Source organism: Schistocerca nitens, chromosome 4, assembly GCF_023898315.1.
Source record: "Schistocerca nitens isolate TAMUIC-IGC-003100 chromosome 4, iqSchNite1.1, whole genome shotgun sequence".
Taxonomy (NCBI): domain Eukaryota; kingdom Metazoa; phylum Arthropoda; class Insecta; order Orthoptera; family Acrididae; genus Schistocerca; species Schistocerca nitens.
The window spans coordinates 58,328,971-58,345,531 of NC_064617.1; the positions used below are offsets into that span (position 1 = coordinate 58,328,971).

Genomic DNA, 16,561 nt, shown 5'->3' on the forward strand with positions numbered 1-16,561 from the left:
ACTCTTCCAATGAATCTCAACCTGGTACCCGCCTTACCAACAATTAATTTTATATGATCATTCCACTTCAAATCGTTCCGCACGCATACTCCCAGATATTTTACAGAAGTAACTGCTACCAGTGTTTGTTCCGCTATCATATAATCATACAATAAAGGATCCTTCTTTCTATGTATTCGCAATACATTACATTTGTCTATGTTAAGGGACAGTTGCCACTCCCTGCATCAAGTGCCTATCCGCTGCAGATCTTCCTGCATTTCGCTACAATTTTCTAATGCTGCAATTTCTCTGTATACTACAGCATCATCCGCGAAAAGCCGCATGGAACTTCCGACACTATCTACTAGGTCTCATACATCTTTCTCACCAGATGGTAGAGTTTTGTCAGGACGGTTCTCCCTAGGCCGTCAGTAGTTCTAATGGAATGCTGTCTAATCCCGGGGCCTTGTTTTGACTAAGGTTTGTCAGTGCTCTGTCAAACTCTTCACGCAGTATCGTATCTCACATTTCATCTTCATCTACATCCTCTTCCATTTCCATAATATTGTCCTCAAGTACATTGCCCTTGTATAGACCCTCTATATACTTCTTCCACCTTTCTGCTTTCCCTTCTGTGCTTGGAACTGGGTTTCCATCTGAGCTCTTGATATTCATACAAGTAGCTCTCTTTTCTCCAAAGGTCTCTTTAATTTTCCTGTAGGCAGTATTTATCTTGCCTCTAGTGAGATAAGCCTCTACATCCTTACATTTGTCCTCTAGCCATCCCTGTTTAGCCATTTTGCACTTCCTGTCGATCTCATTTTTGAGATGTTTGTATTCCTTTTTGCCTGCTTCATTTACTGCATTTTTATATTTTATCCTTTCATCAATTAAATTCAATATTTCTTCTGTTACCCAAGGATTTCTACTAGCCCTCGTCTTTTTACCTGCTTGATCCTCTGCTGCCTTCACTACTTCATCCCTCAGAGCTACCCATTCTTCTTCTTCTGTATTTCTTTCCCCCATTCCTGTCAATTGCTCCCATATGCTCTCCCTGAAACTCTGTACAACCTCTGGTTTACCAGTTTATCCAGGTCCCATCTCCTTAAATTCCCACCTTTTTGCAGTTTCTTCAGTTTTAATCTACAGTTCATAACAAATAGATTGTGGTCAGAGTCCACATCTGCCCCTGGAAATGTCTTACAATTTAAAACCTGGTTCCTAAATCTCTGCCTTACCATTATATAATTTATCTGATACCTTCTAGTATCTCCAGGATTCTTCCATGTATACAACCTTCTTTTGTGATTCTTGAACCAAGTGCTAGCTATGATTAAGTTATGCTCTGTGCAAAATTCTACTAGACGGCTTCCTCTTTCATTTCTTACCCCAATCCATATTCACCTTCTATGTTTCCTTCTCTCCCTTTTGCCTACTCTCGAATTCCAGTCACCCACGACTATTAAATTTTCGTCTCCCTTCACCATCCTCATCATTTAAGACTGATTATGCCTTTCAGCGTTCAGTCTGGAGCATAGCCCCCTTATAAAATTCCTCCATGATCCCCTATTCAGTGCTAACATTGGTGCCTCTTTTGATGTTAAACCTATTACTCCAAAATCATTCTTAACCAAATCCAGGTACCTTCTCCTTGGTCTGCCCCGACTCCTCCTACCCTCTACTGCTGAACCCATGAGTCTCTTGGGTAACCTTGCTTCCCCCATGCGTGTAACATGACCCCACCATCTAAGCCTGTTCACCCTGACTGCTACATCTATAGAGTTCATTCCCAGTTTTTCTTTGATTTCCTCATTGTGGACACCCTCCTGTCATTGTTCCCATCTACTAGTACCTGCAATCATCCTAGCTATTTTCATATCCGTAACCTCAACCTTGTTGATAAGGTAACCTGAATCCACCCAGCTTTTGCTCCCATACAACAAAGTTGGTCGAAAGATTGAACGGTGCACAAATAACTTGGTCTTGGTACTGACTTCCTTCTTGCAGAAGAGAGTAGATCGTAGCTGAGCGCTCACTGCATTAGCTTTGCTACACCTCACTTCCAGTTCTTTCACTATGTTGCCATCCTGTGAGAATACTTGAAACCGTCCACCTGTTCTAACTTTGTTCCTCCTATTTGGCACTCAATCCGTTTATATTTCTTTCCCACTGACATTACTTTCATTTTGGAGATGCTAATCTTCATACTATAGTCCTTACATTTCTGATCTAGCTCTGAAATATTACTTTGCAAACTTTCAAACGAATCTGCCATCACAACTAAGTCATCCGCATATGCAAGACTGCTTATTTTGTGTTCACATATCTTAATCTCACCCAGCCAGTCTATTGTTTTCAACATATGATCCATAAATAATATGAACAAAAGTGGAGACAGGTTGCAGCCTTGTCTTACCCCTGAAACTACTCTGAACCATGAACTCAATTTACCGTCAACTCTAACTGCTGCCTGACTATCCATGTAAAGACCTTTAATTGCTTGCAAAAGTTTGCCTCCTATTCCATAATCTTGTAGAACAGACATTAACTTCCTCCTAGGAACCCGGTCATACGCCTTTTCTAGATCTATAAAGCATAGATACAATTCCCTGTTCCACTCATAACACTTCTCCATTATTTGCCGTAAGCTAAAGATCTGGTCCTGACAACCTCTAAGAGGCCTAAACCCACACTGATTTTCATCCAATTGGTCCTCAACTAATACTTGCACTTTCCTTTCAACACTACCTGAGAAGATTTTACCCACAACACTGATTAAAGAGATACCTCTGTGGTTGTTACAATCTTTTCTGTTTCCATGTTTAAAGATTGGTGTGATTACTGCTTTTGTCCAGTCTGATCTAACTGTCCCGACTCCCAGGCCATTTCAATTATCCTGTGTAGCCATTTAAGACCTGACATTCCACTGTATTTGATCAGTTCCGACTTAATTTCATCCACCCCAGCTGCTTTATTGCACTGCAATCTATTGACCATTTTCTCCACTTCCTCAAATGTGATCCTATTTCCATTGTCATTCCTATCCCATTGTACCTCGAAATCTGAAACCTTACTTTATAATTTATAAAAAACAGCTACCAGCCACATGTATGGTTTAAAAAGGTTTATTATCTTCAGACCATGACCGGTTTCAGATTTTTCTTTACAAATCCATCTTCAGATGGCAGTTACAAGCATTCTAAGTTGGACCTAGTTTTGTTTTTGTTATTCGTTTGCTGCACTGGGAAAGAAAAGAAATATTTTTGTTGTCATATCGGTAATGGTATTTTTACAAAAGATTTACTTCTTTTACAAAATCTAATTGCTCATGAGATAGTTTTTTGTTTTAAACTTAGTAAATGTGCAGGTTAGTGTACTTACGAGCTATGTAGTTCTGCCTGATGAAATATTCGTGCGTTTATGTTTTTGAACGCAAGCTTAATACACTTTTCAATATGCACAATGTGAGTGCTATTCCAGTCAATGGACGTCACTTTCAACCTTATCATCTTAATTACACACGCAGCACACACGAATAACGTTTACAAAACGTGGCCCAGCTTCATATTACAACCTTTCTAAACCATACATGTGGCTGGTAGCTGTTTTTTTTATAAATTATAAACCTTTAGTACAACAGCCATGTTTCTCAACATGTCGACTTTCGACAAAATAGCGTGAAACATTACTGATCGTATTTTCACCTACATTGAGCAACTCTTCAAAATATTCCCTCCATCTGCCCAAGGAATCCACAGGATTCACCAGCAGTTTTCCTGACCTCCAAAATACTTGTCATTTCTTTCTTACCTCCCTTTCGAAGACTGCTAATTACACTCCAGAATGGTTTTCCAGCAGCTTGACCCATAGTCTCCAACCTGTTTCCAAAGTCTTACCAAGATTTCTTCTTGGATGCTGCAATTATCTGTTTGGCTTTGTTTCTTTCTTCAACATAACTTTCTCTCTCCCTTCACTACCTGAATAATTTCTTTTGTCTCATCATACATTTCATCAATTTCTTCATCACCTGCAGAGCTAGTTGGCATATAAACTTGTACTACTGTAGTAGGCATGGGCTTCGTGTCTATCTTGGCCACAATAACGCGTTCACTATGCTGCTTGTAGTAGCTTACCCACACTCCTATTTTTTTATTCATTATTAAACCTACTCCTGCATTACCCCTATTTGATTTTGTATTTATAACCGTGTGATCACCTGACCAAAAGTCTTGTTCCTCCTGCCACCGAACTTCACTAATCCCCACTATATCTAACTTTAACCTATCCATTCCCTTTTTAAATTTTCTAACCTACCTGCCCGATTAAGAGATCTGACATTCCATGATCCAATCTGTAGAACGCCAGTTTTCTTTCTTCTGATAACGATGTCCTCTTGAGTAGTCCCCGCCTGGAGATCTGAATGGGGGGGCTATTTTACCTCCGGAATATTTTACCCAAGAGGACGCCATCATCATTTAACCATACAGTAAAGCTGCATGCTCTCGGGAAGAATTACGGCTGCAGTTTCCCCTTGCTTTCAGCCGCTCGCAATACCAGCACAGCAAGGCCGTTTTGGTTAGTGTTACAAGGCCAGATCAGTCAATCATACTGTTGCCCCTGCAACTACTGAAAAGGCTGCTGCCCCTCTTTAGGAACCACATGTTTGTCTGGCCTCTCAACAGATACTCCTCCGTTGTGGTTGCACCTACGGTACGGCTATCTGTATCGTTGAGGCACGCAAGCCTCCCCATCAACGGCAAGGTCCATGGTTTTAGATGACAAAAATTCAGTCATTGTTTTTTGGGATAATGAAGACAGTCTGTTATATGGTGCATAGTTGTGCCACCGTCTCATAAACATCAGATCAGCAGGTGTAGCAATGGGCTGTTGCTCCAAATAATGTAGCATGAGGTCAAGTGCTTCTGCTGCGTCACTGTGTGGTACCAATTCTCCTTTGTCACTTTCAGGCTCGGTGTCACTTCCTTGTCTTGAGTCAGAGCAGCAACTAAATCAGTGTCATTAAGGTTCTCCACACATGCCTCAACCCCTGCCATCCACTCATATAGGTCTCCTTCACTAGCTTCTTCACATCCAGGGATTGTCTGTATCATTTGTAGTAGATTTTCCTCTTCATTTTCAACTAGGTTGTCCTGCAATTCAAGAGATGTCCACAGTTTCCTCCACGATTTTCTCAGAACATTTTCTGAAATATTCTGCCACACCTCAGTGGCCCAATAAACAACATCCTACACATTGGTATTTTTTATTTTGTCCACTAAAGGAATGCTATCATCTTGGATCAGCATCCTTAAAAATTGTTTTCTGTAAATCAGTTTTAATGTTTGCAGTATGCCCTGGTCCATCAGCTGTAGAAGTAGTGTAATATTCGGTGGCAAAAACTTCACCACAATTTTGCCATCACATAATTCCTCAGTGCTGGGGTGAGATGGCGTGTTATCAATCAAAAGGATTGTACAGTGAGACAAAAGATTTCCCTTAGAAAACCATTGAACAGAGGGAACAAACTGACCATGAAACCATTCTTTGAACAGCTTACCATCCATCCACCCTTTTTTCTGGTTGCAATAATATAGGGGCAGGGACTTCATGTTGCAGTTTTTAAAAGCTCTGGGCCTAGCAGATTTTCCAATCAGCATTAAAGGCAGCTTATGGTTACCAGCAGCATCGCTGCGTACGTCACATGATCTTTGCACATTTTAAAACCGGGAACATGGTTTTCTGCTTTTGATGCCAGACTTTTTGTTGGCAATGCCCTAAAATTAAGGCCAGTCTCATCAGCGTTATACATTTTTTGGGGAGAATATGTTCCCTCCCTTACCATTTTTTTCAAACTCACCCAAGTATTCCTTCACTGCATCACAGTCAGAAGAGAGCTTCTCTCCAGTAATTGTTAGCTGACGTATTCCATGACATTTTTTGAATCTGTCCAACCAACCAGTACTCGCACTAAAAGACTCGTCACCATTCATTAAAATGTTCAGGTAACAGCCTTCTCCTCAACCAGTGCTCAACTCAAAGGAGTTCCCCATTCTCTTCCCTGTGTAAACCAAAGTACAAGAGCTTCATCCACTTTATTGTAGTGGGACTGTTTCAAAGTCTGCTGAATTTTGAGTGTTTTTCCAGAAGATGTTGCACAGGACTGATCAAGCTTCACTCGGTTCTTCTTCCAATCACAAATGGCTGCTTTACCAACACCCAGTTCCCTTGCCAGTTTAGATACATTCTCACCATTGTCAATCCACTTCAAAGCATTCAGTTTTTCTTGGAGAGTTAACGTTGTATGTTTCTGTTTACTCGTGACGAAAATACGTACACCACTACACCTGAACGAATACTGTACAACTGTCATGCTTGCCAGCGATAGATAACTAACATAACCAAATGCTTTGCAAGCCAACTGGCAGTGCACTGACCTCAGACACAACAAAGGTCTCAACAATGCACTACAACAAGGGCAGGGAATGATAGTGAGCCATTGTTACCACACTTGGTACCATGGTGTACCTACTTATCTGCTTAGTATACTTCATTCTAGAAACTCGTCACCATAATTCCAGCTAATCCAAATAAAACGGTAATCCGAACAAGGTCTGGTCCCAATTAGTTTGGGTTAATGGGACTCTACTGTACTATCTGGTATGGGTCTCATACACTAGACCAATATTTCAGAATGGTTTGCACAAGTGATCTGTAAGCAGTCTTCTTGCAAGTCCACAGTATTCTATTAGTAATAACTTGTGCAGAAGTATAGATCAATGGATGAGAGAGAGGTGTTTAAAAATATTTTTAACACCTTTAATTAACTTTGTAATGTCTGAGCATTTTCTTAATTATACAATTAGCACATTTCTGTGAGGTGGTAATGTCATAAATACTGTTGGTAATTTTCATTCCTACCTTTATATTAATGCTGCTGCTGTTTTAAAGTCATGAGTAGTAATTACTGAGACATTTTGGGAGACAGTAGATCTATTTTTGTGATGTGGTTCTTAGTATGTATTACTGTATTATTAAAATAGCGCTGTAGGTGCAAGTGCAGTAGCTTTTTTTCCTTCAACATATTGTTCCAAATAACTTATCTGGCATATTTCCATTCTTTTACCATTTTTATATCTTTGTTGATGAACTTGGCAACAACATACAGAAATGAGGAAATAATAAACACTGTTGTCATACTACAGATAACAGACAATTAATGAAGGTGTGATACAGTATTATATTTGTATGTGCCAATTATCACATTTGTATCCTACTAAGGGTCATAATGTTTGCAATGGTTTTAAACATTGCTGTCTCGCAACCTAAATTTTACAGATGTTTGTATGTTTAACAGACACTGATACAAAATTATGAGCATGGAGCTGATTGGTAGTCATGTTTAATAGGTTACCATATTGGAAGCTACTTCAGTCCTAAATATCTTTTGGCAATCATTTTACATTAAATATCTGTAACACTGAAGTATCTTGTTTCACATTGTTGCACTGAATGCGACATTGTACTGGGAAGCTTTAAACACATTTGAGACATCAGCCTCAGCTACTCCACCAACATGTTACTGATAAATAGATGAGAGACTAAGACTTTATTCACAACAGTCAGCAATGGATATAGATTTTGTATTCTAGCAGATATCTTTTACTCAAATAATAAAAATTATATTTCCACAAATGAAAGAATGTAATCATTCTTAGACACTGAAATAATGTCATAGATTAACAAAATATAAAATAAAAAAAAAATCAATTCAACTAAGTGGAATCGTAAGAGAAAGGATAAAATACTAGGAAGTGGCGCTATTAAAATTGTGGGCAGTCATTTACAGTGCTGCTGAGGGCAACATTTTCAAAATAAGGAGAAAAAGTGTGATCTAATCAGTTTATCTTCTAAGAGATCAGTTTTCATGTATTTGAAGATGCTGTCAAAATGATTAAATTATTTTTATGCCAAATGTTGTACAAATTATTCCCTTTGTTGTTTACACAGAATTACAAAATGTGTGTTTCTTCCTTGCAATATGCACAATTTCTTAGTACTGATGACTGCCTTCTGAGGTAATAATGAAAATTCACGTAAAACCTACAATACGTAGTAGTTAAGTGGACTACTACTTAAATTCCTAGTAATTGCAGATTTTATTAGCACTCATGTTCAGTATTCCAGCATTGAACCTATTATCTTTCTTAATATGTATACATACAAAATAATTAGTTTACTAAAAGTTACTGAAATAGTATCAGATATCAAGTAAAAGAGCTGCAGTTAACAGTACATCAAATATATAACCGAAACAATGTATCACATGCTTCACCGCAGCTACTTGAGACTTACATTTCCTTCTAAAGGAAATAAACCTGTTCAAAAACAGATGCTGTTCCTGTATGTTTAATTTCGTAATTATAAATTAACGAATTTCGTTCAGTTGCACGAGACTGAAAAGAGTGGTTACTCTTCCGTGCTGAAAAAAAGAAAACATTAAAACAGTGGTGGAACAAAGCTTAGTTGCTTCTAGCACAATGAATGTAATGCAATACCTTCATTAACAAAAAAGTTGCTGAAATACTGCATGGCTTTTATAGCATCTGTAGAGTGAGGGTTGTCTCTTTCAGTAGCCCATTCATAAGCATTTTTCTCAGGGTGAAAAATAATTCCATAAAATGGATATTTCCTTGATTCAATGACAGAAACAAATTCCATTCCCTCAACATCGTGGTTCATAGCCAAGATGTGCCACTTATGTAAAATACCATACTCCGTCATGTTCTAGACAATAAACATTCACTGATACTAGACTACATAAAGGCTGCAATTCCATTACAACTACAATACACAATATTTACCTTTTCAGTGACACAGTAATGATGAAAATGTGCGTTGACTGGGTCAGAGGACAATATTGTCAAAATATCGTCAGGTATTGCTCCAAATAATTGGCTCCTGAAAAAATCTTTCAAAATATTTTATGTTATCTAAAATCCACATACATTCAGTACTGATTTTTGTTTTGAGATGTAATGTATGTACTATTTTATCGATCATTTGCATACTATTCGGAAAAAAGACAGAAGTAGTGTGTGACTTACATATCACGATGCCTGACAGTGCTTTTTCAGCCACTCCCCTTTGTCACAGGTGACTTCAGTGCACACAGTGTGTTGTGGGGCTCAGCTACACCATTCTCCAGGGACTAAATAACTGAGCACTTTGTCAGTTCGAAGAGTTTCTGCCTTTTGAACTTTGGTCAGAAGACATGGTTTACACAGGTATAGGGCCATCTTTAACAACTGACCTTTGTTTTTACCCTCCAGATCTTGCAGACTCTGTCCATTGCAAGTGGCCACAGGTTTGCATTCCTGTGGATACACCTGCGAACTAGGATGGTGATCGGAAGATCGTAAAGATAGTTGCTCCAAAGGGCAAAGTTATTGCAGTACAATCAGTGGGCTGTCTTTGAACAACAGGAATGTGGCCAGGACATATCACCAATTTGCCAGTCTAGCAATGGCCTCAGATGACAGCCTACTCTTTGGTGGAACAAAGAATGCCACTCAGCAAGCGGCGCCAGACACATAGCTTTGTGGAAATTCAAACACCAACTGCAGAATATTTTCATGTCTTCAGTACTGCAAGATGAAAGATAATAGAATGGAAGAGTAACTCCTGGAAGGAATTCAGGACTTCCATTAATCAGTCCAATCCAACTATACTAGTTTGGGAAACAATGAGGAAGATTTCAGGCAAGGACTGTACACCCTTAGGATCTTGTTGCAAAAAGGGGTCTTGGTGGACATCCTAGAGGTGTGACTCAGGTTCTAGTTGAATATAATTTTACTACCAGAGCTCCAGCTGTACAAACTCCTGAGTTCCAGACATTCTGGCCAGCTGTGGGAATAAGAAGCTCCACTTCTTCTTGTGTAATGAGAAGATCTACAATCATAAATTCTGGATCAGAATCATAATGCAGTGATCTTCCGTATGTGCCAATGGCAAACACCTGTCTTGCTTCAGTCAGATCTGATTTGATCAGCAGTACCCCATCATTTTCAAGAAGGCAATATCAAATCCCTTATGGAAACTAGGCATGAGTCATACCAACTCTTAACAGTTAACAGACTACAGCCCTTACCACCTGCGTGGGTAACACACTCAAGCGCATGGTCAACTGCCACCTCATCTCAAATCCCAAGTTCACCTGTGCCACTCCCAGTGCAGTTTCAGGTGCTTAAGTTTTCTCACTGACAATTTAATTCTACTGGAGCTGGCGATACAGGGGTCTCCCTGACACCCAAACCATTTAGTCAGTGTGCATTTTGACCTTGAAAAGATGAATGACACCACTTCAAGGTACAACATCCTTTCCCAACTTCATGAATAGGGACTATGTTGTCATCTGGTGCTTCTTGTTCAGTCCTTCCTTGAGGACACATGCTTTAGCTTTTGCATTGGTGATACCTTGTCTGATCATTTTGTTCACAAAAACAGGATCCCTAAGGCAGTGTACTCAATCTCAAGCTTTTTGCAGTCCCTTTAAACGGCATCTCCTATGCAGCTTGAATCCTTTTGAAAAGTTCTTCATTTGTGGATGATATTGTAATCTTTTACACATCTTCCAATCTTATGACAATAATCAGCTGAATCAGGAGGCTGGAAATGTGAGTCAGTGAAACTAGTGTTAGGTTTTTCACTAGAGAATACTATTTGTGTCAATTTTAACCAGGCTCATCGCAGTTTTAATCAGCCGGAGCTTAGAATGAGGGATAGTACTTTACATTTTAAGGACATTGTGTGCATTTTTTGGCCTACTATTTGACACAAAATTTACCTGCGCCTGAACACCTGTGAACAAAAATCGTCAAGTCATTGGATACTTTGAAATGCCTCAGTGGCAAGGCATGGGAGAGCTGACAGGTCTCACTTCCTGCAGATATACACGTCATCTGTCAGGTCATGATTAGATTACAGCAGCAAGGTTTATGGATCTCAAAATGCTAGACATCAGATGCTGTACACCACAAGGTCATTCAGATATTGACTGGAGACTACAGACCAGCCCAATTCAAAGTCTATGAATCCGAATTTGGCAGTGTCTTCTTCTGGTTCGACATTGGCATTTAGTGATGTGGTCCACCCTAACAGTGAGCGGCTGTTAAGGAATCGATCCCATGTAACCAAACCACTCAAGATCCGTGCTGCAGATTGTCTCAAGGGTCTGGATATTTTAGACCTCAGAATAAGCAACTGTGGATGGAACAAACTGCTGCCTTGGCATCTTCAGAGACCCCCACAGTACAAGAAAACTTGTACTCGAAGTTACATTTTCACAAATCTGTTTTCTTCGATTTTAAATACATACCATGTTTTATCATTGTGTATACAGAATAATTCCAGTAAGGGAATACATTTAGATGCTAAGCTGCTTTCTCTGAGTATTTTTGAAGTAAGTCTTCCAGAAAAATTTACAAATTATAATGTGGACTTACATGGCTCTGTCAAGGAAGCAGAGCAGTTGCAAAGGCATAACAGTGCAAAGTTTCTCCTCTTGTTGACTCGTTCAGTGTACTACAAGTGGTCCACCAAATGTATCCAGTATACTAGTTGATTCACTTCACCTATGACATCTTACTGTGAATTCAACACAAACTAGACTTGCATTTGGGAGGACAACAGTTCAATTCCCAGTCTGGCCATCCATCTCTAAGACTTCGTTGTCCATCTTTCTTCCTTACTTTCCTTTGATCCACCATTCTGTGAAGTTTGTGGTGTGGTACTTTTGGTTCACCATGTCTATGTGTGTTTTATATTGTTTAGCTAGATATCTGCTTACCATCCTTAGCAATGCAACACCAGTGTAACATGAATTTCAAAATTTTGTGAACTGTTGGGTCTCATCCATAAAGTGCCTGGGAGAAAAGGTCAGCATGCTCTGAATGGATAACTTGCCTGGGCAGATTACCATTTTTATTACTTCATTTTCAGTGTCATAGTTGAGTGTATCATGACAGTACTTGTTTTGTAACGGATACTCGGACTTTAATACATTGTAAGCAACTCCATCTGTGGGGACAAATTCCTACCCTCCTCCTATGAGAATGGCATTCTGATATTCCATGGCCATGTTGTTGAGTGCCCTGCATCCATCATCATTGCCAGCACCTGGATGATATACACCGAAGGGTCAAAGAAACTGGTACACCTGCCAAATATTGCATAAAGCCCCAGCAAGCATACAGAAGTGCCACAAAATGGCATGACATAGACTCAACTAATGTTTGAAATAAGTGATGGAGGGAACTGATGCCTGAATCCTGCAGCACTGTCCATAAATCCGTAAGGGTATGAGTGGGTGGAGACTGAACAGCATGATATAAGACATCCTAGACATGCTCAATAATGTTCTTGTCTGGGGAGTTTGGTGGCCAGCAGAAGTGTTTAAACTCAGAACAGTGTTCCTGGAGCTGTTCTGTAGCAATTTGGGACATGTGGGGTGTTGCGTTGTCCTGCTGGAATTGCCCAAGTCCGTCAGAATGCACAATGGACATGAATGGATGCAGGTGATCAGACAGGATGCTTATGTACATGTCACCAGCCAGAATCATATTTAGATGTATCAGCGGTCCCATATTAGTCCCACTGCACACGCCACACACAATTACAGAGCCCCCACCGTCACAAACATCCCCTGCTGACTTGCAGAGTCCAGCAATTGATGAGTTTGTCTCCATTCCCATACACATCCATCCACTCAATACAACTTGAAATGATACTCATCCGACCAGACAACATGTTTCCAGTCATCAATAGTTCAATGTTGGTGTTGATGGGCCCAGGCGAGGTGTAAAGCTTTGTGTCGTGCAGCCACCAAGGGTACATGAGTGGGCTTTCAGCTCTGAAAGCCCTTATCAATAATGTTTCTTTGAGTGGTTGTTGATGGCCCAGCATTGAAATCTGAAGCAATTTGTGGAAGGGTTGCTCTTCTGTCACATTGAACGATTCTCTTCAGTCGTTGTTGGTCCTGTTCTTGCAAAATCTTTTTCCGGCCGCAGCAATGTTGGAGATTTGATGTTTTACCAGATTCCTGATATTCATGGCACACTTGTGAAATGGTCATATGGGAAAATCCCTACCTCAGAGATGCTGTGTCCCACCGCGCGTGTGCTAACTATAACACCACGTTCAAATTCACATACATCTTGATAACCTGCCATTGTAGCAGCAGTTACCGATCTAACAATTGTTGTCTTATACAGGTGTTGCTGACCAGTGCTGTATTCTGCCTCTTTACATATCTCTGTATTTGAATATGCATGCCTATACCACTTCTTTGGCATGTGTATAAGTATTCTGTCCACATTATACTCTCCAACTACCTGTCTGTATCACAGCTGTTATATACAACAAAGACCTTGCCTACAACATGGATGTAAGTGGGTGCCACGTGTAAAGTGATAATAGATCCATATCCAAATATGATAATTTTAACAAGGCCTTTTACAAGTCGTATGTCACCCTCCCTTTTGTGCAACAGACTGACATCCAACATATTTTAAGAGTCTGATACCAGTTACATCATTGTTAAACTGTCCTAAAGAAGTATTTGCCTTTATCTCAGAGTAACAGCCTAGAAAGTGGAACCATATCTTATGCTGGAGAATAAAGTAATTTTTGTTATGTCCAGAAATCAGCAAAATGTTTCCCTACATGTTCCTGCGTCTTATAAGAGAATACTCTGGCACATGCCCAACCTGAATCTACATGACCAACATGTATAATGTCTTGGTGTGTACATGTGTAGTAAACATATATAGCTTCAAAGAGTTTTAATACCATACATTACATTCATATGGTGTATGTGACGAATGCTGACAAGAGCCACAAAGACTGTTGTCCTTTTTATTCATTTTATTAGTGTTGACAATTGCTGTGTTCAGCACCTTTAACTACTTAAGGATTGAATCTTTGTGGCTGATTAAAACTGTGTGCCAGGCCTAGAGCTGAACTCGAGGCCTTTGCCTTTCGCGATCAAGTGCTCTATCGACTGAGCTACCCAAGTACAACTCATGACCTGACCTAACAGTTTTACTTCTGCCAGTAACTTGTCTCCTACCTACCCAACTTGACACAAGCAATTTTCACTCTGCACCAGAGTATGCGCTACTTAACACTTACCTAAGATCTAAATTGCATATGTGGAAATTGTAATAAATAGTGTAGTCAGTGTGCTAATATGGTTTTGTTTAAAAGATGCTGAATGTCTAACTGGATAAATCATACAGATTATTCAGTGAAAAAAAATTAACTCCTTTAATATGTTACTGATTACAGAGAAAGTGACATGAATGTGGCCTTTTCATACAGACCTATCTCACCACTTCCAAATGGCATTTCCCTTAAAAACGGTAACTAGGAAAGCAATGCTAACTACCATAAATGGATCACTACAGATGCACAAATCACCTGCCACAAAAAGAGATTCCTCCACAAAATCTGTAACCAGTACAATGCATTAACTGAGGTACACGCTTACTACCGAACATACATTAATGCACTACATCAAGTAATATGACTTGCCAAGAGACTGCACATCAGTGACTATACAAACAACTCAACAACTTTAGTTAAAATCATGAGGAATCTTATAAAAAAATAAATGGGGAAAATAATAACACTACATAAATGTGACAGGCATCATAAGATAAGCAATCCTTCAAAAGCTGCAAATCTATTTAATAATTTCTATACAGGAATTGCAGAAAATGCAATAAAATACAACTGTAAGATGAAATCTGTGTCTACCACACTGTACTTGTGGCCTTCAGTCTGAATTCTGGCTTTACGGAGCTCTCCACACTAGACTATCCTGTGCGCAAGTCCCTTCATCTCTGCGAAACTACTGCAGCCTGCACCCATTTGACTCTGCTTACTTAAGTCATGGTCTTCCTATATAATTTTTACCCCCACAATCCGTTCCATTACCAAACTGACAGTTCCTATTAACAGATTCCTTCTTTTAGACAAGTTGTGCCACAAATTTCTTTTTCCTCCATACAATGCTACAACTTTTCATTAGTAATTTGCTCTACCCATTTAATCCTCAGCATTCTTTTGTAGCACCACATTGCAAAAGGTTCTACCCACCTCTTGCCTGAACTGTATTTCATCTACATTTCACTTTGGTCTGAGGCAACGCACTACACAAATATCTTCAGCAAAAACTTTATTATATTTAAACATATATTCAGTGTTAACAAATTTCTCTTTTTCAGAAACATTTTCTTGCTATTTTGTGCCAAAGAATAAAAATTCATTTACCACACAAAAACGGATTTGTGCTCCATGACCATGATTATCATTACTGTGACGAGAGTTGAGGCTCCAAAAGCAATGACAGAGCTGACAGGCTCAGTAGGTATTGATGGCATTCCTGCAGTAATTTTAAATAAGAGTGCCCAGAATATAACAAAATTAACACATTTCTACAGTGTGACTTGAAACTAACTAAAATCACATTAATGTTTAAAAAGGGTGCAAAAGATGACACAAATAACTACATGTCCATCAGTATTTTATAGTATATCAAAAGTTATAAGAGGAAATAATTTTTTATAAGCTAAGGTCTTCATTGGTAAAAATGATATTCTGTTTGGATCAAGGGATGGATTCAGAAGGATAAAATCAGCATAGACTGCAACATATGAATGCCTCAATGGTACTCAAAATCTGATGAACAATAATCAATTAACAGGTATGTTTTAGACTTTTCAAGCTTTTGATGTGGTTGATCCCAAAAGCCTTCTTGCTAAGATTGTACATTATGATATACCAGTACCCTCAAACAAGTGGATCAGTTCTTTCCTTGTAATCAGAAACAACTTGTATCTGTGAGGTACACCAAACAGAAGTGAAAAACAGCCACTGAAATACTATCAAATGAGGGGTGAATCAAATGTGGGGTGTTACAGGGTTTAGCTATGTGAGCTCTTCTATTTGTCCCATTATATTAATAATATGAGTCTAAATTTTGGAACTCATAATACTATCTTATCTGCTGCTTATGGAACAGTTTTACTTAATGGCAAGAATGGTGAAGAAGTACAGCAATCAGTAAACTGTGTTGAGAAACAAGTCAATAGTTGGGCACACGGTAACCAGTTAATCATAAATAACAAGAACACTGTAATATTGAGCTTTTATATGCCTCAAAATAAGGATCCATATGAACCTGCTGTTTCAATTAAGAAGCTAAGAAGCCTATAAACAAAATCTGTAGTTATATGGATGCAAGATGACTTCAAATGAGTGAAGCATATTGCCAATGTAGGAAAAGACAGATTGCTACTTACCATAAAGAAGACACATTAAGTTACGGACAGGCACAATTAAAAGACACTTACATAAAGCTTTCAGCTACAACCTCCTAAAGCAAAAGAGAAACACACACAATTCATTCACACCTGACCGCCAATGCCAGCAGCAATCTGGCTAGAATGCCAACAAGCACAGTGTCAGGAGGTTATGGGGCAGGGAGGTGGGGACAAAGAGAGTGAAAAAAGAGAGGAAC

The 16,561-nt window shown here is 39.2% G+C and overlaps 1 protein-coding gene across 1 annotated transcript in view; it reads right to left on the reverse strand.

Annotated features, from left to right (window-relative positions):
* Positions 1-8,342: 8,342 nt before the first annotated feature.
* The window catches only part of LOC126252114 (gamma-glutamyl hydrolase B-like), a 191,389-nt gene continuing 183,170 nt past the window's right edge, over positions 8,343-16,561 (reverse strand). The window contains exons 6-8 of the mRNA XM_049952981.1: positions 9,839-9,930; positions 8,538-8,766; positions 8,343-8,461 (exon numbers count right to left, since the gene is read on the reverse strand). Of these exons, the coding sequence (XP_049808938.1) occupies positions 8,343-8,461; positions 8,538-8,766; positions 9,839-9,930 (440 nt within the window). The remainder of the gene's footprint in view (positions 8,462-8,537; positions 8,767-9,838; positions 9,931-16,561) is intronic.